General features: G+C 39.1%; 1 protein-coding gene across 2 annotated transcripts in view; it reads right to left on the bottom strand.

Moving 5' to 3' along the window:
- HMGA2 (high mobility group AT-hook 2) overlaps positions 1-24,787 on the bottom strand; it is a 135,159-nt gene that overhangs the window by 9,996 nt on the left and 100,376 nt on the right. The window contains exon 4 of one of the 2 annotated variants that reach the window (XM_082351317.1): positions 2,046-2,078. In XM_082351317.1, the coding sequence (XP_082207443.1) occupies positions 2,046-2,078 (33 nt within the window). Of the gene's footprint in view, positions 2,079-24,787 lie in introns of both variants that reach the window. The other variant, XM_082351316.1, reaches the window with a different exon arrangement.

The following is a 24,787-nucleotide window of genomic DNA, read 5'->3' as shown; positions in this document are numbered from 1 at the left end:
ACACACACACACACACGCACAGAGCTGTCAGTCAATTCAGCATCTGTGGGGGATTGGTTCCAGGACCCACCACAGATACCAAAATCATCACTGGGTAGGGTCTATACACATGCACGCGCACACACACACACACACACACGCACCCACACAGAGTTGTCTGTCCTTCAGTATCCGAGGGGCATTGGTTCCAGGACCTTCCTCAGATACCAAACTCTTCAGACGCTCAAGTCTCACAATTGGCCTTTACTCCGTATTCGTGATTTTGCATTCACCAATTCAGGCAACTATGGATCGATCGTGTAGTACTGTAGTATTTATTGAAAGAATCCACGTATAAGTTCACCATCACAGTTCAAACCCATGTTGCTCAAGGGTCAACTGTATATGGCATATAATATACAACTGTATATATATATATATATATATATTATATATATGTATATGTGTGTGTGTATATATATATATATAATTATATTTATATTATCTGTAGGTGATTCTCATATGCAGCCAAGGGTAAGAACCTCTGAACCAGACTACACATTTCTCAGATGCATGTGAATAAGTTTTCGTTCGCCTTATCTTCCCTAAACCCCAAGAACAGAGACCGAATCAAAGTTGTTAACAGACCACGTAAGGTTATTAATCTACTGTTCACAGCCCATGATGCAACAGCGAACACTGCAGTCTCCTTTGACCCCAATGCACAGATTTATAAATTCATTTGCTCTTTTTTAAAAAAATTCCTTCCTGATTTCCTTACTGATGAAGCATGAGAGGCTAAATATATTTGGGATCTCCTACTTAAAAATGTCAAGTTTGGTTTATATTTTGTTTTGTTTAATATTGCATAGAAACACTTGAACACAGTGTACTTATTTTTAGTGCCCCCAACACTCTTGGCTTTTGGGAAAGGGAACAGCTATGAGGATGATTTTTTTTCATGGAAACTCTGTTTTTATTCTATTTAAAGCACATGTGTAATTATTCAGATGCATTTCCCCTGTGTGCTTTTATATCTGTTTAGAAGCTTCATTTCTCTTTCAAGCTGCATTTGTAAAGAATAGTAGACACAGGAGATTGTCTGAATGGTCTTTCCCAGGCAAGGCAACATTGTCCCAAGAGAACAGGGTGCAAGGTACAGTTTTAGAGACCTCTAAGGAAAAGATCCCATGGATGACTTAAATTATATGAAAGATCTACAAAGAACTTGGTAACCCATGACACTGCTTAATAACTTACTTCAGCAGGTTCTGCATGATACACCTAGATCTCCTGGGCATCTCTTTCAACCCAGAAAGGGAGAACAGCAAGATATTTTCATATTTTAATAAAGCTCACGTACTTGGCAATCATGGTTAATTTATTCTTCAAGATATACTTCCTCAATAAGCATGATTCTTATGCTTCTATGTACAGATTACAGTTGGGACAAGGAACTCCAGGCATATGGAACAAGAGAAGTAAAGCTGGTTCCTAATTTTGATGTTGCCAAAGACGTCAGAGACTGTGATTCAGCCTAACTGAAGTGAGACCTGAGAGTTCATCAATAGCAAAATTAGTATAACCATTTCCCAATTTCCCAGCCTTCTTTGGGAGTGTTTTGGGATCACCAAATGCTATGGAATAATTCAATGAATAGATATGTTTCCAGTCATGGATCATGATATATTTTGTGGCTAATAAGTCCTGTATCAGGTCAACGGAATATGGATAGTGAGATGGAAAGGACAAAACTTGATGTTTAAGAGTTGGCAAAACACATGATAAGATTAAGTATTTGTTTTATATGAGGCACTAAAAGGTTTTATTTTTTAAAGTATTTTTATTTGTTCCGTATACTTCAGGCCTTGATCTTTTAGAGTTTTTTAAAACCTCAGTCTATGTATTCTTGACTTTGTCTGAAGGATACAACAAATTTTCAAGAATACTACAATGCTGACATAATCAAGACTAGAAAAATACTAATTAAAGGTTTAATTTGGGGTCATATTTTTTTCACTTTTTATATTAACTGGGGGAAAAAAAGCATAATGACCATCTCTTACCTGAGCAGGCTTCTTCTGAACAACTTGTTGAGGCTAAGAAAGAAAGAAAGAAAAGAACCGTTATTATTTAAAAGGAAACACACATAATGAAAATAATCAAGTATACATGTTTTAAACATAGACACTTGTCTGCAAAGACAAAAATTTCAAGGTTCAAATGGTTTATCTCACGTTAAAGGGTGTTTATTCATTATCTTCACATGTTAAAGAAATACAATGCAGGTTATCTCCATTAAAACAATTCCCAACTAAGGTCTGCAATACATACCAATTACATCAAAATAAACTTGCTCTTCTATTCACTTTGTTTTAGCCTGTATATCACAAAACTTAGGAAGTGAAAGGGCCTAATTTATTAATATTTTGTTTTTTAAAAAAACCAGCTTTACTGAGATATAATTTATATTCCATAAAATTCACCCATATGAAGTGTATACGTCAAAGTTTTTTAGTATATTCAGAGGGTAGTACAAGTATCACCACAATCTAATTTTAGAACAATTTCACCTCTTGTGAAAGACCCCGTATCCATTATCACCCACTCCCCATTCCCTCCTGCTCCCCTAGCCAACCTCCCATCCCTAACCAATCACTAATCTACTTTCCTTCTCTATAAATTTGCCTATTCTGGACGTGTCATGTAAATATATGGTCTTTTGTATATTTTGTAATCATACAATATATGGGCTTCTTTCACTTAGCATAATGTTTTCTAGGATCATTCCGTTATAGCATGCATCAGTAATTCATTCCTTTTTATGACCAAATAATATTCCATTGTATGGATATGCTACAATTTGTTTACCCATCCATCAGTTTATGAACATCTGGGTTGTTTCCAACTTTTGGCTATCACGAATAATGCTGTTATGAACCTTCATGTATAAGTTTTAGTGTGTACATGTTTTCATTTCCCTTAGGTACATAGCTAGGAGTGGCATTTCTGGGTCACAGAGGTAACTGTACGTTAAACTTTTTAAGGAGCTGCCAGACAGTTTTTCAAAGCAGTCTCACCATTTTACATTCCCACCAGCAATGTATGAGGATTCCAATTTCTCCCCATATGTGCCAACACTTGTTATTGTCTGTCTTTTTAATGATAGACATCCTACTGGGTGTGAAGGTGAATGTCATCGTGGTTCTGATTTGAATATTCCTAATGGCTAGTGATGTTGAGTATCTTTTCATGTACTTTCTGGATATTGGTATATCTTCTTTAGAGAAATGTCTATTCAAATCTTTTAAAAATGTATTTGGCTTTTCACTATTGAGTTATAAGAGCTCTTTATATGTTCTGGATACAAATCCCTTATCAGAATATGATTTGCAAATATTTTTTTCCATTCTGTGGGTACGTTCACTTTCTTGATGTTACCATTTGCAGAATATTTTGTTACAACTATACCTGTGTATCTTTCTCATCTATATGTATTTAATTCTGGATGTAGTGCAAAACTCCCCTCTTTTGAGTGAAATACCTGAGGAAACTTTTTTCTACTCAGCCTAAATTAACTGTCCAATATGTAGAGTATTAGAAAAATATTTAAGTTATTCTTTGGTGTTGTAAAAGGTGGATCTGAAGCCCAAGTTTTTTAATGGATTACTTCCAGTACTCACTCTCATGTCTGAATATAAGCCTTATTTATTCTATCTACACATCCCTGAGATTTGCAAATACAACGGAACCACTTTGATGTGGGCAGTGACATGCTTCTGTGGTACAAATGAAAGAAATAAAATTGCTACAGAAGTTAAGGTAAATTCACTATATTGTGAAGGGGTAGAGCTTCTATTCATTTTCTTTCCTCTCAGAATTTCAGTGATGGTGTGATGTCTTATTGCCGCTATAGTAAATGTGTTTTATAAAAATCATCAGAGCTTTTTTTTTTTTAGATGAACAAGATAAAAATAAAAGAAATGGCAAAATACTTTTGTTTACTGAGAAAAAAAAAGTTTGTGTTTAAACCACAGTAGAGATGACATCATAAAAGCCCAGGTTTTGAGATGATGTTTTCTCCAGGTGGAATCCAACCAAGGATGATTAGGACTTCTTGCCTCTTAGGATTCAAATGTGTGTGCTAAGAGAGTATTCATTTCAAAAGAGTCATTTGTAAGAACAGACCACTTTTCTTCCCTCTCTTTTTTTCCTGCTGATTACACCTGTACACATGTTTACTCCCAAACCGTTTCAAATCCACACACATTCTTGCAGGCTGACTGGTTCCTACCGTTCAGAAGTCCCCCTCCTTTTTTGGCCTAGGAGCCCACATTCATGTGACTCCTGCACACTGTGGGTCTCAATGAAATCCTCTGAAAGGGCTGCCAGCTCACCCAATTTTCCATGAATTAGGTCCTGACACTTCAATGAGGAGAAAGACAATGTCTGAAACCCTGCCAGCCCTGGCTCCCAGCCTAGTTCGTGTCACAGAACTTCTACCAGCTGCCCTTCCACACAGCACTTCATACTTTTCAGACCACCAAACAAACAGACCCTTGAGGACTTTCAATGCCGGTTGGGGTTCTGGCTGCCAGGATGTTTTCCCAGCCTCTGGCACCCAATGGCTCCAGACTGTGCCGAGAACGTTTTCTGTTGTTGTTATTTTGTTTTGCTTTTATTCTTATGAATGGCTTTGGTAGAAAATGCAGATGGAAGCACAATACTACTGCCATTCATAAAAAGGGAAATGAAACAAACTGCTGTCTGGAAATTTTGGGGGACACCAAACAAACTGCAAATCTCTTATCTTCCTTGGGGCATCTACTAGCTTAGATACCTAGAAACCAGTTGCCCCTCAGGGTTCTTGTCATTAGAAGCATGGTCGACCACTATGTTTTTCTAAGAAAAAATGGATAATATCAACTGTGCATATTAATCTTGAGTGTGGTTAGCAGTGTATTTCCCTGCACCTTAATAAATGAGTAATATTTTACACATGCATGTCCCATATAGAAGCTAAAATCCTTTCTATTTTCAACATCTGCCCCTTTGTGACTGGAAGGACCCAGGCCTTGTTATTTTCGTTTGCTCACAGGGAAACTAAGGCAGAGGGAATTTAAATAACTTCCATGAGATCATTTTCTAAAGCTGAAACAACCGGGGTCTCCTAATTCTCTTAATCCGCCATATAATGCTCTGAGGAAACCCATTCTCAACCTTTTAAAAACAGTCAAATCCGATTCAACCCAGGAGGATAAGCTATACTTCATGGCCTTGGTTTCCACCTCCAGATTCAGTCTTCTCCTTGGGATCTCTCAGGGTTCCCCTCCCCACCCCCACTCCTACCACAGCCAGGAAGCCTCATGGTTTCGTCAGCAGGGCTAGCTCTGATTCTCCTAGGCTGCTGATGGAGAGTGAACCTTGGGGGGCAAGAGGCAGGTCTGCAAGGTCCAGCTGTTCCCCCTCCCCACTTGGAGATTCTGCCTTTATTATCTGCTGTGGAGGGTCTGAGGACATCCCTTTTAAAGGCATGGGTTTCACAACGACTGCTCTATTGAACAGATAGCAAAGCCCTCCAAGCTGCTGATTAAGACACTTTTATTTTTTTTTTTAATTTATTTTTGGCTGCGTTGGGTCTTTGTTGCTGCACGTGGGCTTTCTCTAGTTGCGCCGAGCGGGGGCTACTCTTCCTTGCGGTGTGTGGGCTTCTCATTGTGGTGGCTTCTCTTGTTGCGGAGCACGGGCTCTAGACACGTGGGCTTCAGTAGTTGTGATGTGCAGGCTCAGTAGTTGTGGCTTGTGGGCTCAGTAGCTGTGGCTCGCAGGCTCAGAAGCTGTGACGCACGGGCTTAGTTGCCCTGCGGCATGTGGGATCTTCCTGGACCAGGGATCGAACCCGTGTCCCCTGCATTGGCAGGTGGATTCTTAACCACTGTGCCACCAGGGAAGTCCCCTGATTTAGACACTTCTGATGGTTCCATTTCTAGTTAAGTCTGTGCATACGGGGAGTTTATACAGTTTAGGCGCTCTGTAGACCTGGCATGCCAACCTTTCCAAGCACTCAGATTTTGAGTTCCTTATAAGATTGTTACACTTTTCAAATAGCTTGTAATGAAAATCTCTCATTCTGCGGTTGCATTTTAACTTCTAAAATCCAATGGGTGGAAGAGCGCTTCCTCCCAGAACAAAAGAACATCAACAACAAAGGACTTTGAAGAAATGCTTTGAATTAATATTATGTTAAAATAAAACTGTGAAGAGAATTAAAAAAACCCATCAACTGAATGAATCATGAAAAGATTAAGAAGGGCCCTCTCTAACCACGGGGACTTCAATGTGCAGTTTTCTGCAGGTTAACCCTTATATTGGACTAGCTCAGACAAATTGAAAGTACAATCTTTGAACAAATAAATATTATTGTTAAAGTCTGTAAATAGCTTAGGATACAGCATGCTAAGAAAGTGTAAAGGATATGAAAAAGGAAAGAACCTATTTTGGGATTTCTGAGATCATACAGCAAACCAGTATTTCTCCCAATGAAAGGGAAAAAACTATTGAATTTTTAATGTCCACAGAGTATTTTGGTTTTTAAGATTTTGTAGAAAGACTCTGGTGTAGGAAATTTATTTCAGTATAATTAAGGGGCTCCCCAGCCCTCCTGAGAATCCAGCCTATGGTTCCAGGGAGTCTAGGTATTTTAAAGCTGATGCCTAGACAGCTAAGCTACCCCTTCTAATAGGTACTGAAAGAAAATCCTTCATAACAAAGAACCTGAACATTAGTAGTTCATTTTAATACTAATTTAAACATTAAATGAAAAGAGGCTTGAACTGGGCTTAACCACTCAATTTTTTTTAAAAAAATAAGGTACAATGTATAGTAAAGTAAGGATGATCATTATGCAAAGGGTCTTAAGTTGACCTTTGAAAGAAAATAGTTCTTCATTGGATCTCTGTGCAGATGGGTCTTTTGGTTTTATGTAAGTAGTAGACTTTTAATCTAATTATATTTTTTGTTTTACTGCCAGCTAGCAATAGGTGGTTTTGCCCCCTTGGTTTTAAAATCGTAAGACCACTGTTGAGTCAAGAGGTACTTCTGTTCCCTAGCATAAACTTCATGTAGATCGTTTTTGCATTCTCATAGCAGTATAAGGCAAGACAGATCCCCTGGCTGTTTACTAAAAAAGAATTTTAAAACCCTCATTTCTTTTGTGAGACATGAAAGGCCCCTAAAACGTTAACTCTCATTTCTAAATGAAAGTTAACATTTTAGGGGCATTTCACAGCTCACAAAATAACAGCTCACAGGATAAGCTCAGTTATTTAAAATTTAAAATTAAATATGGTATCCCGCTAAAAAGATATTTGTTTTTAAACTTCCCAAAGAGTCCTTTATGGCCTAAGTCAGCTCATTGAGATAGGGGCGCTTATGTTTATGTTTGTATCCGTACAAGTGCAACCAGATCCGTCTTCTGCCTGAGCTGACTGATGAATTTCCCCCACCATTTGGAGAAAATTTCAATAAACAAATCAACCTATTGCTCTATTACCTCCACTGCTTTCTGAACCAAATTTATTAAAAAGTATCAAATTGAATAAGTAGACACAACTCAGATTATATAAACTGTCCAGTCTCTACGTAAACACTCCAAATACAGCCATGAACCAGGAAGGCCAGCAGCAACTTCATGTCATGTACCGTACAAACTGACAGGAATTCTTTTTGACTTGTGATTTGAACGATATCCTTTATTGACCCTTTGTCCCAAGTAGTTTAAAGTCTCAAAAGATGACCTTTTTTCTCTGTATATAACCATTTACCAAGATTCACTTTCATTTATGTGCTGAGAAATATGCTTTTCATTTTCAGTCTCTGAAATTTCACAGTGCCGTTCTGAATATATATACATATATATTTGAATATACGTATACCCAATATATATATATATATATATATATATATATATATATATATATATATATATTTGAATATGACATTAACCCAACTGGAGGGAGACTACCATCATCAAGAATGGAAATTCTTTCCTGCATTTCATGAAATGAGGTAATCAACACACTTGTTCATGGTGCTCTAGATTTAGTCTTAAAACTTCAGTATTTCAGAATGTCAAGATTTATATTTGGTCCCTTTAAAAAATGAACTGTATGTGCTATAGGTTTTGAACCATTAAAAAAAAAAAAAAGCCTAAGACCCTCTCCCTCTTCTTTTACAAATCAGATCTTATCCACGTGGAATCCTACAACAGGAAGCAGACAGTATGGTACTTCTGACTGGAGTGCCAATGCCTCATTCACATGGCCTCCCAACACACTCCCTGTCTTCCCAGGATGTCCCTGAGGCTCCTCAATGCGACACCAAGAGCTCCCGGGAATGTAAAATAACAGTCTCTGATCTCTAGATGCAAATCCTCCATCATACCCGTATCACCAGGATAGTTGGAGTCAGAGCATCTTCATAGCATTCACTCAGTGTGGTGTATACTGTTAGGTTGAACCATTTGGACTTGAGTTTTTGTCAGTCAAAACCAGTCAACTAGCAACAATTTCATATGGTTTAACCTAATAGAATCAAGGTAAGGTGGCCGTTCTCGCTAATTCAACTATATAATTTTTGTGATTTGTCATTAGGCTGTATCAGCCAACAGATTTTTGTACCTTTTATTGACCTAGATCCTGCACTCAATCTCCCTGCTTATGACTCTCCACCCCGCGTCCTGACCCTTAAAGTTATTTTGCCAAAGTTTTCTGCCAGACTCTGTGGCGAGAGAAGGGATTTGCCTTTACCAGGTGTGATGTTCTGGTGTTCTCATTTATTCTGCAGCCTTTCTTCCAGAGCACCATGTCTGTCTTTATGACCATCTAGCTAACTTCTCATACCCACTCCAAGCCCTTCTGAACTCGACCTCTTCATTGAAACTGAATGGCTGGAGTGACTGGCATATAACAATTCTTGGTGGTTATTCAGGGTGGCTTTCTATGAAAACTGTGACTTCTAGTTCAATTTAAAATGAATGGTCAACTCTCAGTTAGTGACATACCTATACGGAAGTTGAGTTCAGAGCATTCTCTAACACCAAGTGGTCAAAAAATTATTTGATCTCCCTAAGGAATGTTTTTGGTAGTTATATAGGAAGGTGTGTCTGAAGTTTGAAGAATTTCAGATCAAATGTTCGTTCAACAATGTGAGGATGAGACCCAGGTGTAGCTATATACAAATCTCACGCCTATTGCATATACCACTCTTACTGGGCTGAGAGGCTTCCTGTTTTAATGGCTTCCTCAGTTGAGAATGATCCTGCCCTCTAGTGGTGGGAGGCCTTAGTAAAGAGGAGAAACCATCCATCGTAAGTAAGTAGCTAGTGCCAATTTTTCTCCAGCTTAGAAAAAGCCTGGGTTGGGTCACAACTTCTATATTTTGCGCCTTCCGTGTGCACTTAGAGTTGACTGTGCAACGTGTGTTCACGTGGAGCCTCAAATGGTTACAATTTGACAGTAACATCTGGTCCTTAGAGAGTAAAGGAGATTTTGTAGTTCTCTGTACAATGTCTCCTATCAAGTGATAAATCTATGGGGAGTTTTGGCAAAATCTCTGGAATTTTTGCTCGGTATTGGGGAGAAGGGGAGGTGTTCTTTATTTTCTACTCAACTTGGCTTTACTCTTGGACTTATCGCAAAAGACAAAAGTAAGCATCATTTCAAAAGTATTTATTGGATTATTATAGTAAAGTGCCCTCGCTGCAGCTGACCTTGTTTAATCTGTTCAAGGATGAGAATAGTCACAATCTGCTCTAGTTAGTGTTTATTAACATCAGCCTGCATGTGTATGGCAACGAGCCACAGTAGTTCTCATGAAAACAGATTTGAGAGCCAATACTTTGGAGTTTTTGCCTTCCTTCTGGTACCTTTCAGACACCTTCAGAATGGAGGAGAAAGATCAACGAGAAATCCTTAAAAAAAACCTCAGCGTCCTGATTAGTTTCCAAAGCCAATCTTTTACAATTTGACCTGATGAAGTTAGTTATTCACTGGCTCATTAAATTTGAATTGATATTTGATAAACTACACATCAGATGGGCACTGGGCATACAAAATGAATATGAAATGTTTCCTAGTCTCAAGGATCCTAGAGTCTAATAGGGGAGACAAATGAGGATATTAAGAGTATAACGTGAGACTTCCCTGGTGGTCCAGTGGTAAAGAATCTGCCTTCCAATGCAGGGGACGCAGGTTCGATCCCTGGTTAGGGAATTAAGATCCCACATGCCGCAGGGCAACTAAGTCCGCGTGCCACAACTACTTGCGCACCTCAACTAGAGAGCCTGCGTCCACAAACTACAGAGCCCACGCACTCTGGAGCCTGTGCGCCACTAGAGAAGAGAAAACCTGCACGCCACAACTAGAGAGAAGCCCAGTGCTGCAAGAAAGAGCCTGTGCGTCGCAACGGAAGATCCCTCATGCTACTACTAAGACCTGATGCAGACAAAATAAATAAATAAATAAAATATTAAAAAAGTATAATGTGCAATTTTAGATTAATTTTCTCCTATGTTCAATGTAATCTTAAGTGTAGAGAGGCATGCTCATCAAAGTAAAAAACGAATAATCATAAGAAAGAAGAGCTATTTTCCCTCTAATAGGGAACATGAGAAAGTAGAGGTAAGTTCACTGAAGAAAAAAAATACAAGAAATTTGAAGACTTGATATAGAGGAAAAGTATCATTCATCCCCATCAGGAAAAATACAGGTAGAAATAAATTTTCTTTGTTTTCACTTTGGAAAGTTAAAGATTAGAATTAAGTTTAAAAAAGTCAGCAAACGAAACAAAACAAAAATGCAGCTATGGCAGTAGTGTTGTTAAAACCATGGTTAATTTTAAAATGATACTTTGGTGTGCTCCTGAGCTGCAGCATTTAATAGGCATTTTTATCTTACGGAAGATGGCTGTACTTTGGGGATATAAAGCATTCCGAAGTAAACAGTTACACACAGGTCGGGTAAAGAATACGTTGTCTCATGAGTAGACTTCATCTCAATTTTTATGAAAAAATTTCATCTCCAAGATTTGGGGGGAAGAATTCACCCTTAGGCAAAGGAGCTGAGTAAAAATTGTGAGATTAGTGTTACTTCATAGAAAAAGAATTAATCTTGTTTCAGACCTATGTACTCATCCTACAGGTTTTTAAACAGAAACACTATGCATTTTTTGGGTATTTTTTAAAGACACAAATTACTTATTTATTCTCTTTACATATTTCTTTTTTCTGTATATAACCATTCACAAAGCTAGTTCACTTTGCAAATGCACACGTGGCTAACAGCACCAAAGTAAAATGAATAAATATGTGAAACGCTATGCTGTTGGGTTTTGACAAATCAAACACATGTGCATAGATGCTATGGACTAAATTCAAACTTTAGCTAATGCCAACTTTAGCCAGACAGAAGGACTAATGGTCAATAATGGATAAAAGTAGACATCTATAAGATAATGGAAATTAAATTGTATACTATAGGAGATAAGCAATAATTAATACTCCAAATTTGTTGGGGACATACTTGAAAGTCCATTTAAGATACAACATCTTCTTAACATTCGATGGATTATTCAGAGTGGTTATATGAAACTGGATTTGGACTTGATGAACTAGAGACACAATTTTTCGTATCACATGTAATACCCTTTTTTGTGTGTTTGCCCATTTGCATGGGATAGAAATCGTGTGATTTTTAAGTAGTTCTAATTACTTTTATTTTAACGAAAGAGATTTAGAATCAATACTTAGAAAACTTCTTTGATGCTGAGAACATCTGTCTGGGTCGTAGACTAAAACACTTAAAAATGGTTTTACCACTACTATATATAAAATAGATAACTAATAAGGACCTACTGTATAGCACACGGAACTCTCCTCAATACTCTGTAATGACCTATATGGAAAAAGAATCTAAAAAAGAGTGGATATATGTATACGTATAACTGAATCACTTTGCTATACAGCAGAAACTAACACAACATTGTAAATCAGCTATACTCCAATAAAATTTTTTAAAAAATCGTTTTACAAAATGATTTGAGGAGCCAGTATTTCCCAGCAGCTATACTAGTTACACATGGAAACCGAATTTAAAAAGCTGAATCATGATTTTAGGCACTTCCTTTCCTTAAGGAAAGAGTCAGTAAATTTATTTGTAATCTCTTACGCTGTTAAGGAATACAAAGGGATAGTTTATGGGCTGAGAGCTCTATGATACTTAACTGAGTCATATCTCTCCTAGAACCCTAACTTAGCAGTATTTTCTTGGCCTTAGCCTGGGACTGACTTTAGCAGTTGAGTTGTTTTTCTTGGAGGAGGTTTAATATTCAATCCGAGAAATGTTAACTATTCCTGAACATTAGCTTATGTCCTTGAATGTTTTAAACAGTTGTAGAAGTGGGCTCTCTTCCTTGCACGTTCTCACACTTCCAGAGTGTACCCAGCACGCCTGTCTTTCCAGAGAATACCTTCTTCCTGGACCCTCCCTGGAGGTTCTCTCTGGATTAATGTCCCTTTCTTCAGAATCTATAAATTAAAACATCTCCCTTCCTTCTTCAGAAGAACCTCACATTTCATTCGGCTTGTCTTCGAAATCTCTATTTCAAACTCAAGGGGAGATTCAGGCAACCAACCCCCTGCACTATCTAACTCAGCTCTAACTCAGCTCAACTGCTCTAAAACTGATGATTCTAGCATCGGTATACTGTCATCCTAAAAACTACATGTCTTTGTTTAGACCATTCCAGAAATGTCTCTCCGAACTCTGTTTCGTGATCACATCCATGGAATCAAACACTCTTAAACTACAATTCAGGATAAGGTGACATGACTCTTCATTTTATATTTCTGTTGATCATATATGAATATCAGAGCAAGGTACCGTTTACAAAGTGATTTAATGTGTACTGTTTGATTTACCCCACAACAGCCATCTGCTGTTCAGATTTACACACAAGCAAGCGGAACCCTAAAGACAGTAAATGGCTTACAAGGGATTACAAGGCCAGTATACAACGAAGCTACAACTGCAGCCCAGGTCACATGGTTCCACATCTTTTGCTCTTTCTACTATGCCACACTGCTGCAGTGATCAGCTTAGTCTGTGCTTATTTTCTTATTAAAAATCAGTGCTATATGCAGCATCTTCTCTCCTCCATAAAAAGACCATCTGTTTAAAAAGATAATAAAAGTCTAGCTTTCTAGGATTATGACTTCACTAAGAAGAAAAACGATCAAATGAGAAAAACTGCATTTTAATGTAATGATATTAAAAGATCTTAGTTCAGACGAAGGCTTCTAATATATTTAAAGGAAAAATCAGTATTAGGAAACTATTTTCATAGTAACAGCTTTCTTCTGGAAAAAGTTTTCTTGTCACGAAATATAAATAGCATCTTCTTTCACACTAGATTTCTATAGAAGTAGAAATCCTGTCCTGCTATGTATATATATGCTTTCCTTTATTCTTTTGTTTCCTTTGAAAAGTTTACGGAAAAAAATTCAGGCAAGTCTGTGAAGGCTAAGATTTCTGTGATAAATGCTAATAAATTATTTTTGTTTTTTTTCCCTGTTTATCACTTGCTCTAACATGTGACGGTGTTAAAAATGTTAGCTATGAATTCCATGGTGTTTATGACATAGGAAATAATAGACACAGTTCCTGTATCTGTGGTGTTTATAATTTCATGTATTATATATAGTATTGTCTGTGAGCGCAACGTGAGGAAGAATAACGATGCCTGCTTCCCATCAGATGCCATACAGATCCTTCCATACTGACTCCTCATCTACACCGTCAGACATCTCTCCTCATTCCCTGCGTCTTTCTACTCAAGAAATCTCTACGTCTCTTGCCTTTAATCCCTTGTCCTGTATGGCCTCTGCATTCACCGGCTGGTGCTTTTGCGCATGTGTTCATTTCTTTGGAATGTGACCACCCATGACACTTATTTTTTACCCACGATATATATAAATATACACTGCCATAGAGAGGGAGTCGTTTAAAACACTCCATTTAAAGCCTGCATATATATATATGTAATATTTATATATATTTACATTAAGGCACAATTACTAGTCAAAGCTGTGGACGCAGACCACTCCATGCTCCAGTCTCAGAGAAGCTGTATCTGCAAACCCTAAGCAGACCGCGCCACCAATGGAAAATTCCCAGGGAAATTGCCCACCCACCTGACTCAGCTCCTAGCGCACTTCCTGTCTTCTCCATAGAGTAAATATTCAAAAAAGGTTTTCAGCTGATTTCTACACCCTCTTGGTGCCTGGAGGAAGTCCTCCTCCTCTTCCAGCTCCTCTTCCTCAGGTGGTGGTGATACCCTTTCATAGTCTTCATAAAAGGACGCTGGAGAAATGCAGATTCCTGACTCCACTCCTTGATTCAGGAGGGACCAATAACCTGCCTTATAAATAAGCAACTGGCCCTCTGGATGTTACTCTGAGGAACATCGTCATAGGAAAACAACGCTTAAACTACAATTCTTCCCTCCAACAAGACTGTAGTTGACACGAGGGAGATATTTTTCCCAGGGATCCAAGAGTGGGGAGAGGGACATGGGTATATTTTTAAAACGTGAGAAGACATATTAAATACGACTTTATCTCCCTCTATTTCCTGTAGATCAGTGTATGTGGGGAAGGGTAATAGAAATTTAAGCAGTTTATAAAAATGTAGGTAATGAATTCTGATGAATCTCAAGTATCCCACCAAAGAAAATTCCTCTTGTATGCTTTTGGGTACAATAGGGAACCCCAACTCAAACTGTCTTAATAAGGATATTATTATTATGAATAAAAAACCCCCCCAAAAACAGAAAGCCTGGAGATGATGTCTCTCCAGAACTGGTTAATTCAGCAGGTTAAATGCAGTTGGTTCAATCCTTGGGGTTTCAGATTCTTTCTATCCCTCTGCTCTGCCATCTTACATTTGTTCTCACTCCATCTTCCTCAGAGTCACAAAATGGGTATGGCTGTTCCTGGTGGCGCTTCCAGGAAAGTCAATGTCTCCAGGAGGAGAGACTGTCTGTCACTTCCTCTGGTCCCAAGCAGACTGCTCTGCTCTCCTCTCCCTGCAAGAGGAATGGGGTCACCATGACTGGCGCAGACAAATCAGACTTACCCCTGGGCTAGGAAAAGGGTCGCTTTCTGTGAACAAAGGAAAAGAGGGAATGGATCTAGAATAGCAATCAGTTGGCTTTGGTACTCTTCCCTGTGCCATTCCTTCTGTCTTTGAGCGCTGGCAGGTAGTGCCCTCTTGACTCTGAAATCACCTGCACAAGATTTTTGTCTGCCTTGTTTGTCCTGCACTAGGGCATAAAGCTTTTGTCTTTGTCAAGCTGTTTCACGGGAGGTAGAAGAAGAACAGGCCTCTTTGTAGAATGTACGCATTTCAGTGTTATGATTATTATGGAGATGGTTGTAGGTGGGTTTTGCTTTCCCGGACTGTTTGGAATTTTCCTTCGGTGAATCCAGATTTGAGTTCATTTCACTGTGGACCGAAGGGTGTAGCTGTTCCTGACAGTTAGTTAATGCGTGTGCCACGCTGCCTGAAAACCAGCTGTAACTCATTGGTCATGTCCAAAAGGGATTCCAGAGATGGGCAATAAATAACTAACAGGAGCTTCTGCCCATAGCCTGGAAGTCAACTAAATGTCGATTGACTTTTAACGGCAGTCAACCGGAGTTCTGCCTTGCTAAACTGTAGAAGAGCAGAACCTGGGCTAGGGTTCTTGTGAGTGTGCCTGGGGCCTTAGGCTGCCCAGCCTTAGGCCTTAGGCTGTCCCTACTCTGTGAATGAGTTGCCTATATAACTGAGATGCTTGTCTCTCTGTAGGACAGTGGGATTCAAGTCTTGGCTCTAGATAATACATGTTTTGGTATGTCTGGGCTTATTGCCAGATCCGTGTGTGCATCTCTGATCTTAGGAGGGACTGTTGGTGGTAGTAGTTTTTTTTAAATAAAGGAAGGATGTTTGTAAGGTGCTATCTTTGATTGTAGCTGCTGTTTCCAGGATGTGGAAACTGCTTTGGAGTACTCCAGAGGCAGCTATTTGGCCTTGAGGAAATTCTCCCTGAAGAAACTCCATTTACCTTGTCAAGGTTTGCAGGTGACGTCTTGGTACCTGCAGAGTTTTGGTCCCTTCACACACACACACACACACACACACACACACACACACACACACACACACACACAGGAAGTTTAAGGCAGTGGTGGAGAACAAGCTTTAGAACCAGAATGGCTTCTAAAATCAGGTCTAGACCAGTTATGCACAAGCCCTGTGACTTGGTAGCAAATTAAACTTCAATTTCCTAATTTGTATAATGTGGATACCTCGCGGGGCTGTTGTGGTGATTAAAAATGATTAACATCTCTAACACACATGGCACAACTGCTGGCTGTAAAAACTTCATAATCATTATTTAATAGCACTAGGGGGGTAGGGGTGGTGTAGTAGTAATAGTAACAGCAACAGCAACAGCAGCAGCAAGGGGCGCATCCCTCCGGGCTTGTGATTTGCATTGTTCAACATCAGAGAACTGGGTTTCACTCTGGTGAATGATTACTGGAGTCTCTGCAATATAAATTTAAAATCCCCCCCTCTCTGATTTGCCAATGTGTCACTTCTGTGGCCTTCAAGATTCCGATTTCGGCTGCACAGGAATACGCATGACAACCAGAACAGGATTTTTTATGTGCTTTGTTCACCTAACTTGCACAGGACAATGGCAATTTCCTTTGTATTGTGTGATGCAGAGCTCATTGGCATACATTTTACAAAGATGTTATCTAGCCCGATTTCCTTCATTCAGCTCTCTCCTGGCTATTTAAAGCACTTGATTTGTGGATAGGGATGTCCTCCCCCCACATTCTTATGAGGCCAAAAAAAAAAAAAAAAAGAAGAATGGAACAAAAGATTTACAGAGAGGAGCAAAGAACACACGCATTCACAATATTAACCAGGAACCATTACTTAATGGTAAAACAGCTTAATAATAGTGGCTTGCAAACTGCATCTGACCCACAGATCCCATTTGTTGAACGGATCCAGCCATGTGAACATTTAAGCTATATGTGTTAGGCATGTATGAGAATTCCCTGTAGTAGCTTTTTTTCATAATATTACTGTAATATGACGCTGCATCAAAAATGCAGCGCCTAAAGCACTTAACTGCAGCCCTGCAAGACTTCACGGCTTAAAGTACTTCCCTTGTTCTCCTGTCTTCAAAACACCTTGGGCTGCTGGGAAAGACAGCCAGGCTTTAAAATGTACTATTGTCAGGCATTTCTTTTGAGAGGAAACTATATTTTATTAAATTTAATTAATGACTACCAATTAGACTGCAGGATTAAAAATAAAAAACCCCAACGCTTTATTTTCTTCAAAAATTACCTCTCTCCAAAAATAACTTTCAGCAAGTTACAAACTTAGAATTTCAATTAAATGCAAATTTAATTCTCCTTTTTCAAAGTTACCTGTTGCTTGCAAACTACCTTTAGAATGCTTAGGCTGTTAAAAAGAGTCAAGAGATAACACTTTAGGATACAGCAGCATTATTCACATTACGTCTGCATGAGTGTTACACAGACAGAAAAAAAAAAAAAACCCAAATCAAACAGATGCCCTTAGGCTGTAACGATCATATATACCACACTGCCATTATGCAGATATTTCTGTCAAAGAGATTTCATTTATTCGACAAAATTTTGAGTAGCTACTTTGTGTTAAGATGACTACCAGCCTATTCTCAAACAACTGCTAAGCAAGCATCCAAAAGAGGACATTCCACTACACGTTTACTGCTTAATAACTCTTCTAATGGTTCTAATAATTGATAATATTCCCTGTATAAGTATAATCTTAAAATCAAGCTAAGTTTCCAACCTATTGTTCGACATCAACAGAATGCGGAACTGATGTGAAAGCTTGGCTATGTGCACAATCTAATTTTCCTAATGTTTCCCCCCAGACTCAACAACTACAGTAGTATCTTCCGGATGCTAAGCCGTGCACACTCTGAAAGTCCCCTGCTATTGACCAGCCGTCAAGCCACTGCTTCCGGCAGTAGGGACAGGGGTAAACTAAAGGGAAACTCTGCAGTACTGCTTATGCTTAAAGAACAAACATCAAGGAAAGTTTAAAAAAGACGTCTAGGGGCTTCCCTGGTGGCACAGTCGTTAAGAATCCGCCTGCCAATGCAAGGGACACGGGTTTGAGCCCTGGTCCAGGAAGAGCCCACATGCAGCGGAGCAACTAAGCCACAACTACTGAGCCTGCGCTCTAGAGCCCACGAGCCACAACTACTGAAGCCTGTGCGCCTAGAGCCCGTGCTCCGCAACAAGAGAAGCCACTGCAGTGAGAAGCCCGCGCAACGCAACGAAGAGTAGCCCCCACTCGCCACAACTAAAGAAAGCCCGCGAGCAGCAATGAAGACCCAAAGCAGACAAAAATAAATAAACAAATAAATAAATTTATTAAAAAAAAAAAAAAGACATCTAGCTCGGAGTTGTGTCTGGTCGGGTATATATAATCTGATAAAGGTGACAATAATAAAGCAACAAGCTTTTGTGGAGCTCTGCAAAGGTCTTTCCTATATATATCACCATATTTATGAGGACTGACCAGCAGGCCTTGGGTCCGCAAGGTCACCCAAGCAGCTAATAATGGATGAAACTGACACTGAAATCTATGCTAGTCTATTCCAAAGGGCACACTTTCCCTCCACTTATGCTGCATAGGAGTGTAATGATGACAAAGTATTTGTACAAATACAATTCATCTCCCAAAACACCCTAGCCCCAATTCTCAAAGTGGTGAGGAATGTTCCTCTGTCACAGCCCAAGAACAGACTTAGCCTACATGGGACAGAAGCCCGGGGAATAAACTGGCAAGTTGGTGTCTGTGATGTGCACTGAGGATGCTAAAATCACGGATGTTTTGAAGGGCAGTGGCAAAGAAAAGTTCATTGACTGTAGCTGTTACAAGAATTGTTTTTTAGAAAGTGAGGAAACCCTTGGAGGAGATGGCTGCTTTAGGATTTTGCAGATAGTAGCCATGTCACAATGCCCAGAGAGTCCAGCAGATGCACAGATTTCTCCCCATTTCATGAGAAAGTGGTTGCTCTCATGTTAGGAGTACTTTGCAAACATGGAACAGGGCACCACGTCTGGTGGGGAATACATTCACCCCTATATACCACACTATTTATGATTGGTATAACTGTAGCTATAGTCTCAGCTAGCACTGTGCTTGGCCCTACACCCAAAACGAGGTTTGATGAACTGAATCTATCCTTCTAACTACCCATTGAGCTTGTTTGTTCGTTCATTTTTTTCACTCCTTCAACATACATTCATTGAGTGCCTTCTAGGATCAGGGTGGCACATCGGTTCGTCTCATACAGTAGGTACTCAAGAAATGAGAAAGGAAGAGAGGATGAAAGAATATGATCTTTGTCACTTGACAAGTCTAGTGATGCTCACGATAATGACCAAATGTCATCAAGAAACACAAACAATTACATTCAGTGCATTTATAGATGTAGCCAGAGACACACGTACCATATCCGTTAGCCAGATTTTCATATACAACATTATCAGAATTTCAAGTTAAAAATTTAAAGATGTTAATATTCAACTATCTGGAAAATTAATATTTTCTGAGAGTCCAAAGATTAGCTGAACTTTTACAGTATCTGGTTTTGGCCCCAGCTCTCACTTTCCCTTTCTTCTGGGAAAGAGTCATGCAATGACGATGAATGTGAACCTTCAGTGAAATCTAAGTATCTTGCCTTATGCATCTTAGGATGAAAATGTAGATTTCTTGCATTCAAAAACCTGAACCTTGAAGCCAAATTGTGCTACAAACTGTGTACAACTGAAGAACAAAGATAACTATTTAAACTAGCCAAATTTATTAGTTTAAACTATTCAAGCAACTCCAATTTCTTGGATTTGATAAATATTTTAGGCCTCCATTGGTTGCGGTGATCTGGCCTCTAGCTACTAACAGGTCCACACACTCAGAATTTTTAGAGGGAAAAGAATACAGATGCCTGATCAGCAATTTGTATGCTGAAAATATCATGCATATTTGGACACACAAAGCTTTGGATATATATCGATTTGCCTACACACGCGTGTGCACACACATACATCTATCTATAAACTTTGTTAGCTCCTGGATTTCATTCTTGTTGCCCTTGATAAACAAAGAAGTTATAACCATATAAAGGATATTTATAGGAGCGAGAATCTCTTAAGTCTTTCAACATTGGATCGCTTTACATGGTTGTAAGATGATGGTTTTGGGAGGGAGTAAAGAAGGAAATTCCAAAATGTGAATGGTATTTAGACTTCTTAAATTTTTTTCTTCAAAGGCAAAGAAAAAGAATAAAATTATGTTTTCGTTATTCGACAAGATGGCATGCAGAAGGGCTGTTGGGCAGAAAAATAACTACAAGGAATACAAAGATCTAGTGACTTGAGTCCCTTTCATGAAATATGTAAGTTAAAAAAATATTCAATAACCATAAAACAACTTTTTCTTTGATGCTGAACAAAAAACAAGCTTGAAGTTTAGTGCTGCTGAGCAAATGAATGAAAAATACAGATGTCTTTACCTTCAGCTCAACTCAGAGTCGCCATCTGAATAGTCCCATGCCTAACTCTTTGTACAACTGACTAAATGTATCACAGCATTAGTCAACAGCAAAGGTTTAAAGCAAAACTTAAAAGTACATATTTTTCCTTCTTTTAAAATATCTCTTAATGAATTAGTAAATGCAGTTCTGCCATATCCCTTTTCTTGTCCTCCATGAATTCAAACCTTAAAATAACACAGAAAAGCGAAACATGTTACGTCTTTTCCTGGTGTAATACTCCAGTCTAATGTTTTCATATTAACTAAGACATTGTTTCATTTAAAATGTAGGACTTTGATGCTATTTTAATTTTCCAAAGTCAGCTCATAATGCCAATTTCCCCAAAGGTCAAAAACAATATATTAAGGAAATACCACCTGCTACTAAGAGCTTCCATAGGAAATTTGCATTTCCACTTTGCAGTGTATTATTTAGGGGAGGAAATGACAACCTACTTCATTATCCCAAAGCACGGAATCCCAATCCCTGCAAAGGAGCAGAAAAAAAGAAAGAAGACCAGTGTCCATTTTTCCACTGACACTTCATGGAAATTAAAAATTCAGTAGGAGAAAGCAAAACGCATGTGTTGAGAGATGTCAGGCCCACCCACACTCTCTCTTCTGTTTCTATTAAAGCCAGGCTTGCTTGCCAGCTCACCTGAGTGGGGCTAGTTCCACAGAGGGGAGGGGATGGGCCCTGGGCACATTTTTCAATCTTTTGTAAACAATCCTTGAAGGAATAAGGTGGTGGTCACAGCTGTGCCCTTTATCTGGCCTCTGAGAGTGAGAGGCAGCACATGGAAAAGGTCTTTCCAGAGTGCAACAGATCTTTTCTACAGAGCTATTTACAAACCAAACAAGGTTGAAGATAGATTACTTCCTACTGTCCAGCTCACAGGGAAGAAGCATTTTGCTCAGGTATAAGATATACATCAAGGAACAAAGGCATTGCAGAAAGCATCTCCTCTTATAAGCATTCAACCATATTGAGGTGTCCAATGTATTTCACTCTGAAAGTAATCCGTAATTTTTCAGCTTTTCTTGAGGGTATCATTTCTCTCTTCTTCCCTCTCATCCTTTTCGATCTTTCATGGTTTTCCTCCTTCTACAGTTCTTATCACCATTTACAAAAACCTGCTATTCCCTGCCATATACCCCATATTTAATGTGTATGGTAGTTAAAGAAACCTGTATCTTGACACATTACAAAGATTTGTTCAGTGGATCAGTGATTTGATCTGGGTAAGGGCAAACAACTAGTTTGATCAACTGTTTTTCGTCACTGAGTTGACTGACTATCCTCTTTAAAGTATAGAGTTATTTTCAGTTGAATTTAGTTTAAAATTGAGTAAAGGTGTATTCTTTGAAGTCATTGATGTAAGGTGCTTGAAGAACTGATGTAAGGTTTAGTTGGTTATCTACCTGTGCAAATTAACTACTTAAATATGTATGCCCTCAGGAAAGATCAAGTTGGTAAGTTTTTTTTTTTAACTTTTAAAACAAAGGTGAGTTTATATAGGTCTTTAAAATTAGCAAGAGCTTCCTTTCACCTTCAGAGATGAAAATTATTTAAATTTTGTGGTCACGATGCATATAGCTCAAAAAATCAGCATTGTTAAAGATACAACGCTGCAATACAAGACTGGAAAACAGAGGGTTTTGCTACTGAGAGAAATGGTTCAACAAACTGGCCGAAAGGATACCCAGTCTTTACCTAAGAAGCAGTTTTGAGAGCAGAGAAAACCGCTCTTATATACATATACAGAACTCATATACATGAACGTAGACATAATATCCAAATACCTATACAAAACCTTGACCAATTCCCTGAATATTTTAGTTCAGAATCTGAAAGTCTGCTGTGCACAGACCGTGTTAAAATGGTGAAAAGATTAATAAATGGAAATATCAAAGAAAATGAAAAAGAATTGGGATTGTTTAGTTCGAAGATGAGGATGCTGGTAACTTAAGAGCTGTCTTGGGGGGACCTCCCTGGTGGTGCAGTGGGTAAGACTCTTGTGCTCCCAATGCAGGGGGCCCAGGTTCAATCCTGGTCGGGGAACTGGATACTGCATGCATGCCGCAACTAAGACCCAGGGCAGCCAAAATAAATAAATATTAAAAAAAAATAGAGCTGTCTTGGGGATATGTATATAGGATAGGGACGAATAAGCCTCTCTCTTCCGTGAGCGCAAACCAGGAAATATTTGTATTAATTTAGGAAAGGCATCTGGATAGCTGAAAGCATGACAAACTATATACATCAAGACTCTGGCTTCTAACTCGTTTTCTGCTTCTAGCTGGCTATGAGATCTTGGGCCAGTCTCTTGAACTCTCAAGATTTCCATTATTTCCATCTCAAACGTCTAATGTCACAATTCTATAAAGCATAAAGAACTGTTTGTCTTTGGCTTCTTCAACACTGAAATAATGACCCGGCCACTTAAAAGTGAAGGAATGTCTTTTCCAGTGTGGTTAATATATTTGGCAGTAAAAATGAACTCCCGGCAGAGGTAGAATGAGAAATCAAAAGGCAGATGGTCTGTAGTGAAGGAGCAATTCGTCTTTTCAGAAAGTTGTGATTCCTTCCCAGAGCCTGGCGTGACCACGGATGGTAGCTCAGAGAATTACATTTCAGAAAACGCTCTTGGTTTTCCTACCATGAAGGGAATAAATTCAGTACCTACAAGTATAGCAATTAATAGGCACCTGTGACCATCCTGCTCGGAGGAAGAAAGGAGCCATTTTGTGCAAACAATCCAGGGCTGGAACTCAGGCTGGTTTGAAAATGGTGTTAAGTTGTACTTTTAAAATGAGTAATAAAACTCCCATGTGTTGAAAGAAGGCCATAAAACACTGCAACTCCTCCCTTTCCAAAAAAAAAAAAAAAAAAAAGGAACATCTAGGCCTTTCCCTGGAAGCCTGCAATGGCACTCTCTCCCTCCCAACATGACACTTCAGCAGCAAGAAGAACCCTGCGTGTTTCACCGTTAACAATGTTCAACAGAGCCATGCAGAAGATGAAATGCAAGAACGCTTTTTTTTCTTTCCTTGAATGAATACAGGGATGCTTCTGGGATTGGAGGTTGCATTTTTCTCGCCACATACCTCCCTCAGAGCTGCATGTGTGTTGGGAGACAGCTGAAGGAGCGGCTTGCTGAATGTTTCATGTGACAACGGGCGCGTTTCAGAGCTTCCTGCGGCTCGTGGTGATCCTGCTAACCTTTCCTTTGTAATCTCAGCAGTTAACGAGGCTGTAAACCAGCATCCGAGCTGATTGAATGCAGGTTTAAAGGGCAAAAGAAAACGGTGGTTGTCTAATGATTAAACGACTTTTTTTTTTAACAAAAATTGCTCAACGCTGAAGTTGTTTTATTTTCATGTTTTCATCAATGTACATGCCGAAGCAAACTGCGTTCAGGCTGAAACTGAACTTCCCCACACTGTTGTGGGCAGGGGGAAAATGGCTTCTATGACTTTAAAAACTCAACTCCGTAAACCCGCCTTGAAAGCCTCTGCCCCGCCCCCTCCTCCCGCCTCCCATGAATTAATTCTATAGAGACAGAGTTAAACACAGAATTTGTAAAACTATTGAGAAGTAAACTTCTGGTTCCACAGTAACCGGGAGTAGTTGCCAAATGCAGATAAATCTTCACCCGGAGTAGGAAGCCCTACACTGTTTAGAAAACAATTCCTAGACTTTGCCACGGTTGAAATTTACTGAACGCTCAAACCACCGGCACCCCTGTGCTTGCTCTCACACATGGCTTTTAGGGGTGGAGTTAACACTTTTCAAAAAATCAGTGGCTTCCCTAATAAAAAGCTCCAGTGATTTAGTGGAGATTTTGATGGTCTTGCGTTTTGGTGTCCCCGAGAGCAGAAGCTTTAATAAATACAGTGATTTAGTGGAGATTTTGATGGTCTTGCGATGGTGTCCCTGAGAGCAGAAGCTTTAATTCATTTTGCTCTAAGCAGGTGTGTAATGAGAATAGAGGCTGTGTTGATAAGAGAACCCTGGGAGCTGGTAATATATTATCCTCTGTAATTTCTTCCCAAAATAGACTTAATGGAAAGAGGATGCATAATATACCCCT

Source organism: Balaenoptera borealis, assembly GCF_965194805.1.
Source record: "Balaenoptera borealis genome assembly, chromosome: 13".
Taxonomy (NCBI): Eukaryota; Metazoa; Chordata; class Mammalia; order Artiodactyla; family Balaenopteridae; genus Balaenoptera; species Balaenoptera borealis.
Note: the sequence above shows the minus strand (reverse complement) of the source record. Positions and strands in the feature narration are given on the sequence as shown.